General features: G+C 42.8%; 1 protein-coding gene across 1 annotated transcript in view; it reads right to left on the minus strand.

Annotated features, from left to right (window-relative positions):
* The window catches only part of LOC147401522 (uncharacterized), an 18,834-nt gene extending 1,415 nt beyond the window's left edge, over positions 1–17,419 (minus strand). Inside the window, exons 1-3 of the mRNA XM_086444390.1 lie at positions 16,162–17,419; positions 8,781–10,893; positions 37–119 (exon numbers count right to left, since the gene is read on the minus strand). Coding sequence (XP_086300516.1) covers positions 37–119; positions 8,781–10,827 — 2,130 coding nt within the window. The 5' untranslated portion in view covers positions 10,828–10,893; positions 16,162–17,419. The remainder of the gene's footprint in view (positions 1–36; positions 120–8,780; positions 10,894–16,161) is intronic.
* Positions 17,420–18,582: the final 1,163 nt, after the last annotated feature.

Here is an 18,582-nt window from a genome sequence, read left to right on the forward strand (position 1 = left end):
ACAAGCATGGCCCAATAAGGTAAATAGGGTATTTACCAGATTGTCTATGACGCTGACAGAATTGCTACCGATCTTGCTTAGAGGAGAGTACCTCACAAAACGACCACCAAATCCAGAGGCTGCAAAAGGACCAGGGTATAACCCCAGCTTGTTTTGTGAATTTCATATGGGTGCACCTTGGCACTCTATAGATCAATGCTGGCAACTCAAGCACCAGGTGCAAAATTTGATAGACAAGAAAACGCTCATATTTGATGGACCTGCAAACCCCATTCAACAACAGAACATCAATCAAAATCCCCTACCTACCTACAATGGAGAGGGAAGTGGGTATAGGATAAATGTCATTATTGGGAAATCCGATTTTAACCCATCAACTTTGATAGCTCCCATCGGGTCAAAAATCAGGATCCATCTAGCGAAAGAAACAGAAACACCAATAGTTCACATCATTAATCAGTACACAACAAATCCACTTCAAAACTCGCGACCGCCACTCAAACTGGCTGATTTCACCATCCATACCACTCACCAAATTCCCAATATTGCTACCCGACCACCCCTTATTATACCATATACATCGCCAAGTCATCAAAATACGACTCGACCCCCCCTTTACATCCCTTACACTTCATCCTCACGACCGCCACTAGTTATTCCTTATGTTCCATCAACCCCTCAAGTAGTAGTTCTTCCTATTACCACAATAGCCAAAGCACAACCACCACCCCTTATCCTCAATGTAAAACCCGATCCATCCCCAATAACCATACGCTCACCAAAACCATTTCCATACAACTCTAACCAAGCAGTCCCTTGGAGCTACGAAACCACTATAACCACATCAACAGGGGTCGAGATAATGAAAAAAGTGATGGTGGCTGACATTGGCCACATGATAAAAGTAGGAAGGTGTCAGAGGGTACTGGAAAAAGGGGTAAGCATCGGGGAAGAGGCAAAAGAAACAGTAAAGGGGACGGAGGACGAGAAGAGAAAAAGGAAAAGGGGAAGGGCAAGATGAATGAGGACAACAAGGGAAAAGAAAAGGCAAAAGTGACAAATAAGGAGGTTACAGACTTCATTAAGCTCATTCGTAAGAGTGAGCATAATATAGTGGATCAATTGAACAGCCAGCTCAGATCAACATTCTGGATCTACTACAAAAATTGGAGGAACACTAAGAAGCATTGCTGAGAATTCTAGGAAAGTCACATGTACCTTCACTACTACCTCACCAGCGCAGTTGGAACAGACAGTAGGATAGATCATGGTTCCCCAATCCTATCATCTTCACAGAAAGTGAGTTTGTGACAGAGGGGCGGGGCCACATCGAGCCACTGAATATCATGCTCATGTGCAAAGGCATGATGGTTGCCAGGGTATTAATCGATAATGGCTCAGCTCTCAATGTCTGTCCTCTTGAAACATTCCCTAAGCTCAACGTCGACTGGTCACATGTCAAACCCAACAACAAGGTCGTCCGAGATTTTGACAGTTCAAGAAGGGACTCTTTGGGGGAAGTGGATATACCTATCACAATAGGCCCTTGTACATTCAAAGTAACATTCGAAGTCATGGAGATTCCAACAACATTCAACTTGTTACTGGGCAGACCTTGGATCCATATTGCTAGGGCAGTACCTTTCTCTTTGCACCAAATAGACAAATTTATCATGGGACAGAGGATGATATCGGTCTTAACAGAAAATCTCATTCCAACTGGGAGAGCTCCAGACGTGCCATTTATCGACATAAAGATGACGAAGGATAAATCACTCTACCACTCCTATCAATTCGCTGCAGTTAATCATGTTGAAAAGGGGAAAGAAAAAGAAAGACCAGAGTTATCAAGGGCAAATCTGATGATTGGCCGGGTTTTGAAAAAAATAGGTTACCGACCTAGGCAAGGGTTAGGATCAGGAGGAAAAGGGAAAGCTACGCCACTTAAAGCAAAGAAACATACTCCTTATTTTGGTTTGGGATTCAGGTCCACGAAAAAAGATATTATGGAAATGAACGACAAAAAAAAGGGAACTCCGGTTAGCCAGAAAGCAAAATCGTGAGCCTAATGTCTGGAATCTGAGTAGGATTCCTCATATCAGTGTCAGTTTTGCCAAAATCACAAGTCAGACTCGACAGTCTTTCAGAACCACTGTCAACAAAGCTAGCCAGAAAGAAGAAAACAGTGAGTTTCAAACTCCAGCACAGTCAAGGAGACTATTTTGGGTCTCGGGATTTTGAAAAGATTTTGCCGTTCACAGTTTATACTCTTGCGGGCCAGGAGTTGTTTTTTTTTTTATTTTTTATTTTTTTATTTTTTTATATATAACCTTTATTGCCTCTGATGCCAATTACGGTTTTCATCAGACCCGGTTTCCACATTTTTACGCATCGACGTCCTTTTTGGGATTTTCATCGTGCTGGTGGCTTTGATCTTGCCATAGTCTGATTCTTTTACTCATAGTGCCCTTTCAGGTTTTCACTATGCCCTTTCAGACCATGCTTGTATTTTTCTAGATTTTTCATTACAATTCTGCTCGGAATCTCTGTGTCTTAGTGGCTTGGTGACGTAAGTTGAGCTGCAAGATCGACGACTCTACTCTTGTAGTGGTACTTTTTCTTGAGTAATAGATCTAGATTCCCCTCTTGAGCTTGCTGACGACTATTCGTGGTTCGACAACTCAAGTTGAGCCGCAAGATCAACTACTCTACACTTCGAGTACTCTTTTTTTCGAATATCCGATCTGGATTCCCCTCTCGAGTCTTCCAACGACTGACAAGACTTTGAGGTCCGGACCAAGTTGCAAGATCATTGGTGCTGCCACTGTCATTATGTTGCCCTAGAACATTTCCTGATCAAAAAGGACTTTAAGTAGGACGAAATGTTGGCTTAGGCTTATGGTAGTGGAAGGTTACAAAAAGGTTAAGGTCTGGATCTTAGTTTATCTAAAGTGGAATAAACATGGGGTTCGTCTATTTTTGTTTCGGAAAAGTGATCTATGTCTCCTCCCAACGTCTCTCGAACTTGTTTAGGCTGGAGATTTGGGTCGAGCCAAGATCAAGTGTTCGAGTTTTTGACTTTCTTGATTTTTTTGTATTTTTAGCCGTTCACAGTTTATCCTCATGCGGGCCAGGAGTACTTTTGATGCTTTTGATTTTTCTATCTTTTTTTTTTTTTTTGTTTGTAGTTGTTGACTTGTCCCAGTCTTAGGTTAAGAAACGAACGTGATGGCTCAAAAGGGTTTACTAGGGTGTGATGGTTTGTTTGGGATAACAAAAAATGGCCTTTCGTCATCTCAGGGTCAGGTCTTAAGCGTAATATTTCTTAACAGTGTCAGCATTGATCGGTTGTGGGAAGACTTGTCCGTCCATTTCTGTGAGAATCAGAGCTCCTCCCGTCATTACCTTCTGTACGATGAATGGTCCCTCATAGTTTGGTCTGAACTTTCCTCTGGCGTCTTCTTGAATTGGCAGAATCTTCTTTAAGACCAGGTCTCCTGGCGAGAAATCCCTAGGCTTAACTTTCTTGTTATAGGCACGAGCTATTCGTCGTTGATAGATCTGTCCATGGCAAATGGCTGCAAGGCGTTTCTCTTCAATCAGATTCAGCTGATCGAACCGAGCTTGAATCCATTCAGTCTCATCTAACTCTGCTTCTTTTAAGATTCGGAGGGAGGGAATCTCAACCTCTACGGGTAAGACTGCTTCCATTCCGTAGACCAATGAATACGGAGTTGCCCCAGTCGAAGTTCTGAACGAAGTCGGTAGGCGTGTAGTGCAAAGGGCAACATGTCGTGCCAATCTTTGTATGTAACTGCCATCTTCTCGATTATTTTCTTGATGTTCTTGTTGGCTGCCTCGACTGCTCCATTCATCTTAGGTCTGTAGGGTACAGAGTTGTGATGGTGATCTGGAAGTCTTCGCACATTTTGATCATATCTTTGTTCTTGAAGTTCTTAGCATTGTCAGTTACCAATCCGCTTGGAAGTCCATACCGACAAATGATGTTGTTCTTGACAAACTTCATGACGTTGCTCTTGGTAACATTGGCGTATGATGCAGCTTCTACCCATTTTGTGAAGTAATCGATAGCAACAAGGATGAAACGATGCCCATTTGCAGCTTTTGGCGAGATCTGCCCAATGACGTCCATGCCCCAGAGTGAGAAGGGCCAAGGAGTAGTCATATTATGTAGTTCTGAAGGTGGGGCATTGATCTTGTTGGCATATATTTGGCATAGATGGCATTTGCGGACATGCTGATAGCAGTCACTTTCCATTGTCGACCAATAGTATCCCATCCTCATGATCTTCTTAGCAAGCATATGACCATTCATGTGAGGTCCGCAGACTCCCCCATGTACAGTCTCAATTAGTCGTTTCGCTTCTGTTTCTGCCACACACCTAAGTAAGATCTCATGGTGCGACTTCTTGTACAGAATACCGTTGCTCAAGAAAAATTGTCCTGCTAGCCTCTGAATGGTCCTTCTATCATTTGGCGTTGCGTCTGAGGGGAGTGTTCGATCTTCAAGATATGCCTTGATGTCAGAATACCATGGCTTTTCTTCAGATTCTTCTACTTCGACGGGTAAGCAATAGGCTGGCTCATCTTGAATTCCAATCTCAATAGGGTCGATGATTAGGTCTTCCGAGATGTTGATCATAGAGGCAAGTGTAGCTAGTGCATCTGCAAACTGATTCTTAGCTCTCGGCATGTACGTGAATGAAATCCTATCAAAGCGCGAGCTTAGTTCTTCCAGATACTCGTGGTAAGGGACCAGTCTCTGCTCTCGGGTCTTCCATTCTCCAGTCGTCTGATAGACTACTAAGCTTGAATCTCCGAAAACATCGATTTCATCTACCTCGAGATCCAGTGCTGCCTTCAACCCTGCTATGCATGCTTCGTATTCAGCCTCATTGTTGGAACATTGAAATTTTAGTCTGATTGCGATTGGCACGTGGGATCCATCTGGCTTGATCAGAACTGCCCCTATTCCATTTCCTTTCTGATTGGCTGCTCCGTCGAAGTACATTTTCCAGCCTGGTTCATCATTATCGTCTTCAACCTCAGTGATTAGTATGGCTTCGTCAGGAAAGTTCGTCTTTAATGGCTCGTAGTCAGGCAACGGGTGCTCGGCTAGGTGGTCGGCGATTACTTGCCCTTTGATGGCTTTTTGAGTGACATAGGTGATGTCAAACTCAGATAACAATAGTTGCCATTTTGCAGTGCGACCTGTTAATGCTGGTTTCTCGAAAAGATACTTCAGGGGGTCCATTCTAGCAATAAGCATAGTTGAGTAACTAAGCAGATAGTGGCGTAGTCGTTGAGATGCCCAGACTAATGCGCAGCAAGTCTTCTCAAGTGTTGAATATTTTGCTTCATACTCGGTAAATTTCTTGCTGAGATAGTAAATGGCTTGTTCTTTCCGTCCTGATTCATCGTGTTGCCCTAGCACACACCCCATTGACGTTTCTTGTACCGAGATGTACATCAGCAAAGGTCGCCCTAGAGTAGGAGGGACTAGGACTGGTGGATTGAGCAGATATTGCTTAATCTTGTCGAACGCTTCCTGACAATCCTTGTTCCACTTCTTTGGCGTGTCTTTCCTGAGTAGTTTGAAGACTGGCTCACAGATAGGCGTGAGCTGAGCAATGAAACGACTAATATACTGTATTCTTCCCAAGAATGCCCGAACATCTCTCTCTGAAACGGGTGCTTTCATCTCGAGGATATACTTGGTTTTTGCCGGATCTATCTCGATGCCTCTTCTGCTGACGATGAAACCCAGTAGTTTGCCCGATGTTGCCCCGAATACACATTTTGCAGGATTTAGCCTTAAACTGTATTTCCTCAGCCTGTCGAACAACTTCTTTAGATTTACCAGATGATCTTCTTCAATACCGGATTTAGCAATCATGTCGTCTACGTAGACCTCCATTTCCTTGTGGATCATATCGTGGAATAGTGCGTCATTGCCCGTTGGTAAGTCGCCCCTGCGTTCTTCAGCCCGAATGGCATGACTTTGTAGTGGAAAGTACCCCATGGTGTGATAAACGCAGTCTTTTCTTGGTCTTCTTCCGCCATTTTTATTTGGTTATAGCCTGAAAAGCCGTCCATGAACGAGAACATGCCATGCCCTGCTGTACTATCGACTAGAGTGTCGATGTGTGGAAGTGGAAAATCATCCTTAGGACTGGCCTTGTTTAGGTCCCGATAGTCAACACACATGCGTACCTTCCCATCTTTCTTGGGTACTGGGACAACATTAGCCAACCACTCAGGGTACGTAGAGACTGCAAGAAATCCGGCTTCGAACTGTTTCATGACTTCGTCCTTGACCTTGAGGGTCCATTCTGGCTTTAATCTTCTCAATTTCTGCTTGATCGGCTTGCTTCCGGAGGCAATTGGTAGCTTGTGCACGACAAGATCTGTGTCCAATCCCGGCATATCCCTGTACGACCATGCGAAGACATCTTGATAATCTTGTAAGAGTTTGATCATTTCTTCCTTTTGTTGTGACGTTAATAAGGCTCCGATCTTGACAATTCGTGGGTCCTCTTCGGTACCAAGATTGATTGAATCTGTATCCTCAATGTTTGGCTGAACACCTTTCTCGTGGCGTTCTACCAAGTCTTTGATTTCTTTAGGCGGGTACTCCATTTCGTCCTCAGACTCTTCTTCGATCCCCATGAGGTCAAAGTCGAGTTCAAGATCGAAATCATACTCGTCCCTTTCAAATTCTGTTTTATCTAGGTGCTCATTTGATTGAGACATATCCCTTGAAAACTTTTTTTTTGGAAAATATCTATTTTTTTACAATTTTGAAAGCTTTTTGATTTTTTTGACTTTTGATAAATTTTTGATTTTTTTGCTTTTTGAGGAATATTTGTTTTTTTGTTGCTTTTCGAATACCTGAAATAAGAAGAACAATCATGCGAATTCGTTAATAAAGATAGGGAGCCCTCAAAACAGTCTTTACCCAAGGACGAGGGCTCGTTATGATCCTCGGGCAAACTAGATTCGTTTAACGGAGTTTTTTTTTTTGGAGGCCTCAACAGCCTCAAGGGTCAATGGGAATTCCTCCCAATTGTTCAGAACTTCACCTTCTCTGAGGGGGCGGATGAGATGTGAAAGTGATGTGTTGGGTGATTTGGTCGGTGGTTCGGAGATAACCATGATCTCCGATTGATTTTTGTCAGATTGGGGCATGGTCCCTCCCAAGCTTGGTGGGATGACGACTGATGCCCAGTCAATGCCAGATGAAAATGGTGATTTTTTCTCTTGGTTCGTGGTAGTTTCCACTTTGGTTGATTTTAAAACGGTCTCGGATAGACTTTCGTTGGAATCCCCATTGAATAAAACATCAATGCCTTCTACGAAGGATGGTTGGGACTCAACAACTGAGTCTTCTTGAAAGTGCAGTGGTGCGATTTTTACCATTTTTGCCCTTTTTGCCAATGGTGGTTCCGATAGGTTGTCGGGTCTGATATGAGACTTTGAGAAGCTAACGCTAATGTGAGGGACTCGGCCGAGATTCCAGACATTCGATTCCCGATTTTGCTTTCTTGCTAGTCGAAGTTCTTTCTTTTTGTCTTTCATTTCTGCTATATCCTTCTTTGTGGGCCTAAACCCCAGACCAAAATAATGAGTATCCTTTCTTGCTTCGACCGGTGTAGCTCTTCCTCTTCCTCCTGGTCCCAACCCATGCTTGGGTCGATAACCTGCCCTCTTCATGATCCGACCAATCATAAGGTTTGCTCGTGATAGCTTTGCTCTTACCTTCTCCTTCCCCTTTTCGATGTGATTGACAGCCGCGAATTGGTACGAATGGTAGAGTGCCTTGTCCTTCGTCATTTCTATGTCAATAAATGGCACGTCCGGAGCTCTGCCGGGCGGGATCAAGTTTTCTGCCAAAACGGATATCATTCTCTGTCCCATGATGAATTTGACTCTCTGGTGTAGAGAAGAAGGTACTGCCCCTGCTATGTGGATCCATGGCCTGCCCAGTAATAAATTGAAGGTTGTCGGTATTTCCATGACTTCAAATGTTACTTCGAAGGTGCACGGGCCTATTGTGATGGGTAAATCTACCTCTCCCAAGGAGTCTCTTCTTGAGCTGTCAAAGCCTCGGACGACCTTGTTGTTGGGCTTCACATGAGACCAATCAGCGTTGAGCTTCCGGAAGGTTTCAAGTGGACAAACATTAAGCGCTGAGCCATTATCAATCAGCACCCTGGCAACCATCATGCCCTTGCATATGACCATGATGTTTAGTGGCTCGACGTGCCCCGTTCCTCCAGGCACAAATTCATCTTCAGTGAAAATAATGGGATTGGGGGCCATTATCTGGCCAATCGTTTGTTCTAGTTGCGTAGGTGAGGTGGTTGCAGGTACATGCGATTTTTCTAAAACTCTCAGTAATGCTTCTTGGTATTCTTCTGACTTTTGTATTAGACCTAGGATACTGATTTGAGCTGGCTGTTTGTTCAATCTGTCCACTATATTATGCTCTCTCTTGAGGATGAGCTTAATAAAGTCTGTGGCTTCTTCGTCTGTCACTTTCACTTTTTCTTCCGTCTTCTCCTCCTTATACAGCTTACCCTTTCCCTTTGCTTCTCTTTTCTCTTCGTCGGTCACCCCTTTGCCTTCTTCCTTGATTTTCACCCCATTTTTCGATATTTTTTTGTACCGCCCTGCCCTTGTCATATGCTCAATGTCGGCCACCATTGCTTTCTTCATGGCTTCAACCCCGGAGGTTGTGGTGATGGTTGTCTCGTAACTCCAGGGAACTGTCTGGATAGAGTTATAAGGGAATGGTTTGGGTGAGTGTATGGTCATGGGAGGTGGATCGGGTTTTACATTGAGGATGAGAGGTGGTGGCGATGGTTTTGATGGAGTGTATGGGATGATGAGCGGTGGTCGTGAAGACGAGGTGTATGGTATATGGAGAGGGGGTCGAGTTGATCCCTGGGAATATGGTGGTGTGTAGGGTATAACAAGGGGAGGTCGGGTTGAATTTTGATGATGGGGTGATCCGTAAGGTATAACTAAAGGTGGTCGGGTAGCGGTATTTTGATGAGGGGGATGGATAGTGAGGTTGGCCATTCTGAGAGGTAGCTGTGAATTCTGCGATGAATCTGTATAACGGTTGACTGTGTTAACCGTTGACGTCCTTGATTCCTTCGTGAAGCGTACCCTGACTTTTGCACCGATAGGTGCTATCAAATCCGAGGGATTGAAGTCGAGTTCTCCACATACAACATTTACCCTATGCCCACTCCCCTCTCCATTGTGAGTAGGTAGGGGGTTTTGGTTGATGTTTTGTTGTTGGGGTGGGTTGGCAGGCCCATCTAGGATGAGAGCCTTTTTATCGATCAGGTTCTGTACTTGATGCTTGAGCTGCCAGCATTGATCTGTGGAGTGACCTGGTGCACCCATGTGGAATTCACAGAGCAGGTTAGGGTTGTACCCTGGCCCTTTCACAGCCTCAGGATTTGGTGGACGTTTTACCAGATATTCTCCTCTGAGTAAGAGTGGCAGTAATTCTGATAGTGTCATGGGCAATCTGGTAAATACTCTGTTTACCCTGTTAGGTCGTGCCTGCTGGTTTTGCCCATACTGTGGTGCTGGTTGTGCTTGCAGAGGAACTGTCTGAAAGGGGTTCTGTGGTGCTGGAGCCCAAGCAGCTCGAGGTACTGGCGCCCAAGGGACTTGTGGTGCCTGCGGCCTCTGAACTGGTGCCTGAATGAAAAGAGGTTGGCTGGGTTGTATATTGTTGACTTGAGCTTCCTCTTTCTTTTTGACAAAAGGCACGAACTTCTTTTGTGCCGATGTCCCTGCCGCTGCGCTTAAGGCTGTGAAGTCAAATATTAAACCAGTCCGGATCCCGTCCTCGACCCGGTCTGCCACTTGAACTAAATTTGAGAAGGTGCCTGTGGTGTGTCCAACTAGATGAGTATAAAAGGCATGCCCTAGTGTTGAGATGAACGTGGTGTTCATCTCTTGTTCAGTCATTGCGGGCCTCACTTGTGAAGCAGACTCCCGCCATCTCTGGGCGTACTCTTTTACTGTTTCCCTTTGCTTTCTAGTCATCTTGGCCATATCATTTCGATCCAGACCTACATCTGTGTTGAACCGATAATTATGCCAGAACATTTCAGCCAAGTCTTGCCAACTTTTGATAAGCGTATGGTCCAATCCGGAAAACCATTTGAGTGCAGGCCCTGTCAAGCTTCTTTGAAACAACTGCACCAGTAGCCTGTCATCTTCGCCGTATTGGCACATGGATCCGCAGTATAGTTTTAGATGTGACAGAGGACACCCCACCCCATTGTACTTCTCAAATTCCGGACATTTGAATTTGGCCGGCAGCTGTGCATTAGGATAAAAGCAAAGGTCCCTGAATCTTGTCCCTCCTAGAGTATTTGCACCTTTCATTCGTCTCATCTCTTCTTGGAGAGACTCTATCTGCTGGGCCATTTTGTTATCAGTGACATTTTTGGCCTCAGGCACCCTGAAGTCACACTCATCATCTGGGATTACCACCGGGGGTGGTTGATTCTGTGGGATGTAAAGTGGAGGGCCCTGATACATTGGCACCGTAGGAGGTGGGGTGGTCTGTTGATCTGGTCGTGTCTGTTCAAGGGGTTCCGGGTTTGATCCAGATGCTTGGTGCTGAGCGGCTTGCGCTTGTAAGAAGTTAGTATTACTAAAAACAGCCATCAACATTTGTTCTTGTCTTTTCGTTGTTTCTATGAGCTTCGCTATCATTGCATTAGCTTCGGCAAGTTCACTTGTCGCAGGTTGTGGATCCTCTGAGTTGCTCATAGTTGATGTAGATCGAAGGAAATACGGAGGCTTCTCAGGGTGTTTGTACTTCTTTCGTTTGGCCACCTTGGGTACAGAAGACCAAGCATTACTATCTTATTTACAAAAAAATGCTTGACATTTCATTAGGTCGGGTAAAGTTATTTATTTTAAAGCAAACGAGTTTTAAAGAAAGAGTTCTTTGGCTTGGAGCCGACCTTAACGTGATGTTGGCATCAACACGGGACTGGTAAAAAAGAATTACATCAGCACGGAGCTGGCATCGACACGGAGTCGGTAAAATTAAAAACGATTTCATCAGCACGGAGCTGGCATCGACACGGAGTCGGTAAAGATTTTTTTTTTTTTTTTTTTTTTTTTTATGATTACATCAGCATGGAGCTGGCATCGACACGGAATCGGTAAAATTTAAAAATGATTACATCAGCACGGGGCTGGCATCGACACGGAGTCGGTACAAATTTTAAAAACGATTTTATCAACACGGAGTTGGCATCGACACGGAGTCGGTAAAATTTAAAAGCGATTACATCAGCACGGAGCTGGCATCGACACGGAGTCGGTACAAATTTTAAAAACGATTTCATCAACACGGAGTTGGCATCGACACGGAGTCGGTACAAATTTTAAAAACGATTTCATCAACACGGAGTTGGCATCGACACGGAGTCGGTAAAATTTAAAAACGATTACATCAGCACGGAGCTGGCATCGACACGGAGTCGGTACAATTTTAAAAACGATTTCATCAACACGGAGTTGGCATCGACACGGAGTCGGTACAAATTTTAAAAACGATTTCATCAACACGGAGTTGGCATCGACACGGAGTCGGTAAAATTTAAAAATGATTTCATCAGCACGGAGCTGGCATCGACACGGAGTCGGTAAAATTTAAAATGATTTCATCAGCACGGAGCTGGCATCGACACGGAGTCGGTAAAATTTTAAAAACGATTTCATCAACACGGAGTTGGCATCGACACGGAGTCGGTAAAATTTAAAAACGATTACATCAGCACGGAGCTGGCATCGACACGGAGTCGGTACAAATTTTAAAAACGATTTCATCAACACGGAGTTGGCATCGACACGGAGTCGGTACAAATTTTAAAAACGATTTCATCAACACGGAGTCGGTAAAATTCAAAAATGATTTCATCAGCACGGGCCTGGCATCGACACGGAGTCGGTAAAATTTAAAATGATTTCATCAGCATGGAGTTGGCATCGACACGGAGTCGGTAAAATTTAAAATGATTACATCAGCATGGAGCTGGCATCGACACGGAGTCGGTAAGACATTTTGAAAAAGAAGATTACATTTTGAATTTTGTACACCAACCCATTAAACAATTCATTTATGCCATGATTATCCACAAATATACTGAAAGAAATTTCATTGAACTATTGAAAATTGTTTGACAGATAAGATTTTCATTGAATTACAACTTTCAAATAATCCTGTTTTACATTCTTTTACATGGACGCTTGGATTTGTTTTGATCGTCATCAGGATTGCTGGGACAATTAGGCTTGCTTCTTTTAGTTCTAACGACTGACTCTTTGAACTCTGCTGGTCCATCTGGATACCCTAAGGTGCGTTTGTTCCACGCCTTCTCAATGAGATGCACTAACTTTTCAGTCAATGGTTCGGGAGAAAAGAATTGTTTGGGTTGAGGTAGCGAAAATTCTATAGGTACTCCGTACTGTTCTGGGATCAAAGCAGGTTGGTAAAAAGATGTCTCATCTAGTCCGATCAAACGGACATAATAGGATCCTTTGGTACCTAAAACAGGGTAGTCCGTCATCCACCAAGGGCATCTCAAACCAATATGACGTGCAAGACGAGAATCCAACCATTTGCCCCAAGCCTTGACTGAGTTGTGACGCACTAACATGTTTCTCTTGGAAAAGTGCTCTGGCCTATACTCGAGGGTTGAAGGAATGTCCACAATTTTGAGACGGTCGCAGAGCCACATGTAAAGTAGGTGAGGGCTTCCTTTGAAATCCCTTCCCTCACCATTTTTTATGGCATCCAAACCTGAGAAGGTTTCAGCTAGAATAAGAGGTACGGGATTGGCTTTTCTAGAGAGCTGGGAAGCTATGTCTATGAAAGACTCAGGAACAGTTTGACCCTCGCTTTTGGAGGTCAGTATGTATTGGGCTAGGATCCCTAAACATAATCGATAGTCTCTAGTGGCTCTCCAAGCTTCTGGTTTTACATTGATGGGATGACTACGAGAGTGGTATGGACTCAATAAGGGTACTAAATCCAATCTCCCGTTACGGACTAAGGCCTTGGCTTCTTCCTTTGAAATGTTTAGGCCTGTGGCGAGATCACCAGAATATCCTGTCTTCAATGAAGGCCTGACTAGAGGACCTGAAGTAGATATCCCCATGATACCACAATAGTCTTCATGAGTAGGACACAAGTGCATATGCCCAATGTGGAAGATGTGAAGATAAGGATTCCAACGCTTAGCCATAGCGTGCAAAAGGTTCCAATCTATCTCAAACTCGTGAAAGTACAAGGCGCATCTCAACATGAATTTTGCAAAGTTGAATTTCTCTACGGTGTGCATCCCAGTGACAGTTGTTTTGACCAATTGGTCGATTGGGTTATTGCCTGCAGCCAGCATCCTGAGTTGACACAAGAGAATAGTTCAGTACATTTCCAAGGTCTATGTAAAAATTACTTTTCTTTTGAAACTCTTTGTTCTTATGGAAAACACTTTCTTGAAAACACTTTTTTTTTTTTTGAAAATTTGATTTTCATTTTGATTTGAATGGCCCGTCTTATCATGATCATTGGATCGAGATGGACTGGGTCATTATTGAATTTTTGCAAGAACTGGATTCTTTATTGGGTCGGTGTACCCCTTTAATTTCTGAAAACAAAATTTTGACCCTTGAGGACAATCATACACTTTGATCATTCGCATACATCAATCATCAAGTTTCTTTCAACAACCCGGGAACACCCGCGATAAGTTCGAGTTGTGACTTACAGGGAAGGCTTCTAGACTCTAAGCTTACTACTGCAATGCATTTTTATCTGGCCACTCTTGCCCAAGCACACCTATATACCTCTCAAGCGTACTCAATCAGACGGTACGTGGTGACTTGGTTTGATATACCGTATAGGTGATAATCTAAAACTTCAATTCACTTCTCTGAAGCCAAAAATAGCCAGTTTGATCCCCAGTTGAGAGGTGGCGCACGATGCTGAGCAAAGGCCCGCTTAAGTACCTCTCGTCTAGAATAGACGTAATCTATCCCCCTCGTACAGTAGGGTACAGCGGGGCAGGATCTTGCTTAGGCACTGGTTTTGACCAAGAAGTGCAATTGATGTACTTGGATTATCTTTTATATACCTATGGGTACGAGTCAAGAGTTGTAGCTTTCATAAATGGTTTTCGCATCCCGCGAGGGGACCGACCACGTACTAGTACTACGTTGGCAATCGGGACATGTGACCGTGCGGCTTACAATAGGACAAAGGCTCAGGTCGCTCCAACATGGGTGTATCAAATACCTTTCAGAATCACCTGATCAAACGGTATTGATTCCCCAGTTTTATATACCTTACGGTACGTGATTGGAGTTGTGGTTTTCATGAATGACGTCGCATCTCCGAGGAGACCGGGCCACGCACTAGTGCCACGTTGGCTATTAGGGACATGCAAGCGTGCAATACAGTAAAGTAAACGTGCTAGTGGTGTGTGCAAATAGGATAGGGTGCGCCCGGGGCATTTTTCAGATGAGTGGGCCCGTTGGCCAGATCATAGCCTATTAGATAATTTGTCCGTAAGAGTCGCACATTCATCATCAACCAATCAATTTTTTTTTTTTTTTTTTCATTATTTTTTTTCAATTTTACGAATGAACTAATCATAAAAGGACTTCTCTTTTTTCATTATAGTCCAACCGATGATCACTTTGAATTTTCATTTTGATCAATCAAAAAGTGGCGAGCGGTACGCCCTGAGTTTGAGAAAGATGATCCGTTTGATCTTTTGAAGCTTTAAAACTTAAAATAAAAATAAGTTCCAAGAGGAAAGTTTCCAAGACTGATGTAAGGAACAAGTTGAGCAAAAAAAAAAAAATTTTTTTTTTTTTTTTAATTTAATTAATTTTTTTTTTTTTTAATAAAAATTTTTATGTGCTCATTTTGAGGCACATTGCCTCTGGTTTTTGGCTTGGGCCAAATTTTTTTCCTTTTTTATGCTTTTCTTTCCTACTCATTTTGTATCGCGACGAGACGTCAAACGGAAATGGTAGCGTAAACGATAGTAAATGAGCTCAAAAACCGATTCTGAGTTGTCAAAATGTTGCTGACTTTGTCACATTTGGTAGAAAATTTTGTTCTACCCCAAATCGATATGCACTAATAGCTAATCGGAGATCGGACGAGAAAGTTATGATCATTTTAAGTTCGACTGTCCATTCGGCCAAAAAAGAAGAAAAACGACTTTTTTTTTATTTTTTTTATTTTTTTATTTTTTTATACTCATTTTGAGGCACATTGCCTCTGGTTTTTGGCTTGGGCCAAAAAAGAAATTTTTTTTTTTCATTTGTTTGGTGATATACATGCTTAAAAAGACATAATCGGGGAAATAAAGTGAAAATCGGTTTTTTTTTTTTTTTTTTTTTTTTTTCAAGTGAGTAAGTAAATAAAGGAAACCTACCTAAAAAATAATTACAACAAACACAACAAGTATTGTTAGCTTGCAAAAATAAAAAATAAAAATAAAAATTGAAACATTTCCTTTTTTACCAAAATAACCGAGTTGACACGAGGGTGGAGTCTTTACTCCCCAGTGGAGTCGCCAAGCTGTAGACGCGTGATTTCGTCATTATGATGACTACATCTACAATGATTTGGAGTCGCCACCATTCAAGTTGGAAGTGGGTGTGAATGGTCACCCGGGGTACATTTTCCAAAAGATGAGATTTTTGGCATTTTAGTGACTCACAATGGATAAGGGGTAGTCAAACCTCGAGATTTGGGTAAGCGGCTCGGTTGAAGAAAAGGGAAGGTGTTAGGCACCCTTTCCTCCCCGCCACGTGGCGGTAACCTCAAATAACTCGATCATTTTTTATTTTTAAAAGAAGGTGAAAAAAATGTGCCACGTGGGTGCATATGTTCCCTAAGTAGGGATTCATTTTCGGCTTGATCATAGGGTCATTTCATTAATGGAAATGACCCTTATGAACCTTAGCCTTGGGGCCCAATCATCAAAAGGGGTAAAATAAAATAGAAGAAGGGGGTGTTAGAAGAGGGAAAGAGTAGAAGGTTAGAGAAAGAGAGGGGGTGTGCTTCAAACCCACCTTGTATCTTGTTTCTTCTTTTCTTCTTCTTGCTTGAGTCTTCTTGAGTCCTTAGTATAATATGAGAGTATGAGAATGGGAAGAAGTGATTAGAGAGAGTAGGGATTTCTTTTGTTTTAGTGAGACTTGTAGAGGATTTGTGTGAAAGAGTTGGTAAACTTGGTGAGAATTGATGATGGTTGTTAGTAGAGAGAGTGTTGGGGAGAAGTTTTGTAATGAGAAGTTGGGGGCCCTTTTTGGGAAGAGGATGAGGGTATTTATAGATGTTTAGGAGTTATTTTAGGGATATAATGGGGTGAAGTGAAGAAAATGGGTAGAATGGTTATGAGTTTGAGAGAGAAGTGGGTGTAATTTAGAGGAGATTGGAGGGTATTTAGGTAAGGGGGGTTAAATGGGTGAGTTTTGACCCAAATGGTTTGGATCCTACCCAACCCATTTGGGTGGAGTGTTTGGTGAGGTGAATTTAAGATGGTGGTTGTGATTTGATTTAAGAGCATGGAGGATTTAAATGGGTGGTTGATGATATTTTGGGAGGGTGAGGGAGATGATGCCATGTGTTAAGGTGGGTGGAAATGAAGGGTTGGGATAGGTTGATGGGAGAGGTTGAGTGTTTGACTTGAGAGGATGGTGTAGGTTTAGGTTGTAGATGTAGGTTTTGTAGGGAATGATGAGAGTAGATTAGGGGAGGTATAGGTTAGGGGTGTGGGTAGATGTGTTTGATTTGAGAGAAAAGGTGATGGGTTGATGTGTGGGTAGATGGGATTTAAAGCAAATTAATGGGGTAGGTGGTTGGGTGAGGGAGGTGAGATGGGGTGATGACATGTGTCATCTCTTGATGATAAAAGAGTGATTGGTTGATGTGGGTTGTGGTTTATGGGTTAGGGTTGTGGGTTGGATAATGAATTGGATATGGTTAATGATTTGTGGGCTTTGTAGTGTTGGGCTTGGGTTTTAGAAATGGTTTTGGGTTACGGAGGCGGAGCGGTGATAGTAGAGGAGGGGTAGGCATCCCAAGTCTCACATTTTTAATTTTTTAATTTTTTTAGATTTTAGTTTGATCAAAAATGCCACGTGTTGGCGAATCGGGCTTTTTAGGCCCGTTGGTGAAATTTATCGAAAATTTGACGTTTTTTATTTTGGAAGCGGAGCGGTGAATGTTGGGAAGTCGTAAGGTAGGCCGAGTCCTTTTGGTGGCCTCCTAAACCATTGAGAGGTCTTAGGGGCCTCGATTTGGTAAAAATGTTCATTTTCAATGAGTTGGGCCCTTAAGGCCCGTTGGCCCATTTAAATCGATATTTTTGGGCCCTTTCGAGAAGTGGCCCGTTCAAATTGAGGTGTCTACAGGCATCGACTGGGCATCAGTCGTTATTCCACCCAACTTAAGAGGGCCTAAGCCCGACCCTGACAACTGCCAATCAGAGATTATGGTTGTCTCCGAACCACCTACCAAACCACCTAACAAATCACTTTCTTATCTCATCCGCCCCCTTAGAGAAGGGGAAACCTTGAACAATTGGGAAGAATTCCCTCTAATCCTCGAGGCTGCTGAGGTCTCAAAAAAAAAAAAAAACTGCCGTTAGGCAAAATTAGTTTGCCCGAGGATCATAATGAGCCCGAGTCCTCGAGTAAATATTTTTTTGAGGGCTCCTTATCTTTACTAATGCATGATTGCTCTTTTTATTTCAGATGTCCAGAGAATAGCACTCAAAAACCAAAAAAATAAAAAATTCTTCAAAAATCAAAAAAATCAAAAAGTTTACAAAAAATAAAAAAATAAAAATCTTTCAAAATCTTAAAAAAATATATATCTTCCAAAAATTAAAAAAAAAAGTTTTCTCAAAATTTAAGGGATTTATCTCAATCGAATGGACCTTTAGACAGAACAGAATATGAAAGGGATGAATATGACTTCAATCTCATGGGAATTGAGGAAGAGTCTGAGGATGAAGTGGAATATCCTCCTAAAGAAATCAAAGACCTTCTAGAACGACATGAAAAAGGTGTTAAGCCAAACATTGAGGATATAGACTCGGTTAATCTCGGCACTGAAGTTGTAAAAATCAGAGCCTTGTTAACCTCTCAACAGAAAGAAGGAATGATTGAACTACTGTGTAACTATCAAGACATTTTCGCCTGGTCCTATAGAGATATACCGGGCTTAGACATACATCTCGTCGTTCATAAGCTGATGATCGCTCTTGGGAGCAAGCCAATCAAACAAAAGTTGAGAAGACTCAAGCTAGAATGGACACTCAAAGTCAAAGACGAAGTAATGAAATAATTCCAAGCAGGATTTCTCGCAGTTTCCACGTACCCTGAATGGCTACCCAATGTGATTCTGGTACCAAAGAAGGATGGGAAAGTACGAATGTGTGTCGATTATCGGGTTTGAACAAAACCAGTCCTAAAGATGATTTTCCA

The sequence above is a fragment of the Akebia trifoliata genome, chromosome 5 (genome assembly GCF_017979445.1).
Source record: "Akebia trifoliata isolate Shusen 1 chromosome 5, ASM1797944v1, whole genome shotgun sequence".
NCBI lineage: Eukaryota > Viridiplantae > Streptophyta > Magnoliopsida > Ranunculales > Lardizabalaceae > Akebia > Akebia trifoliata.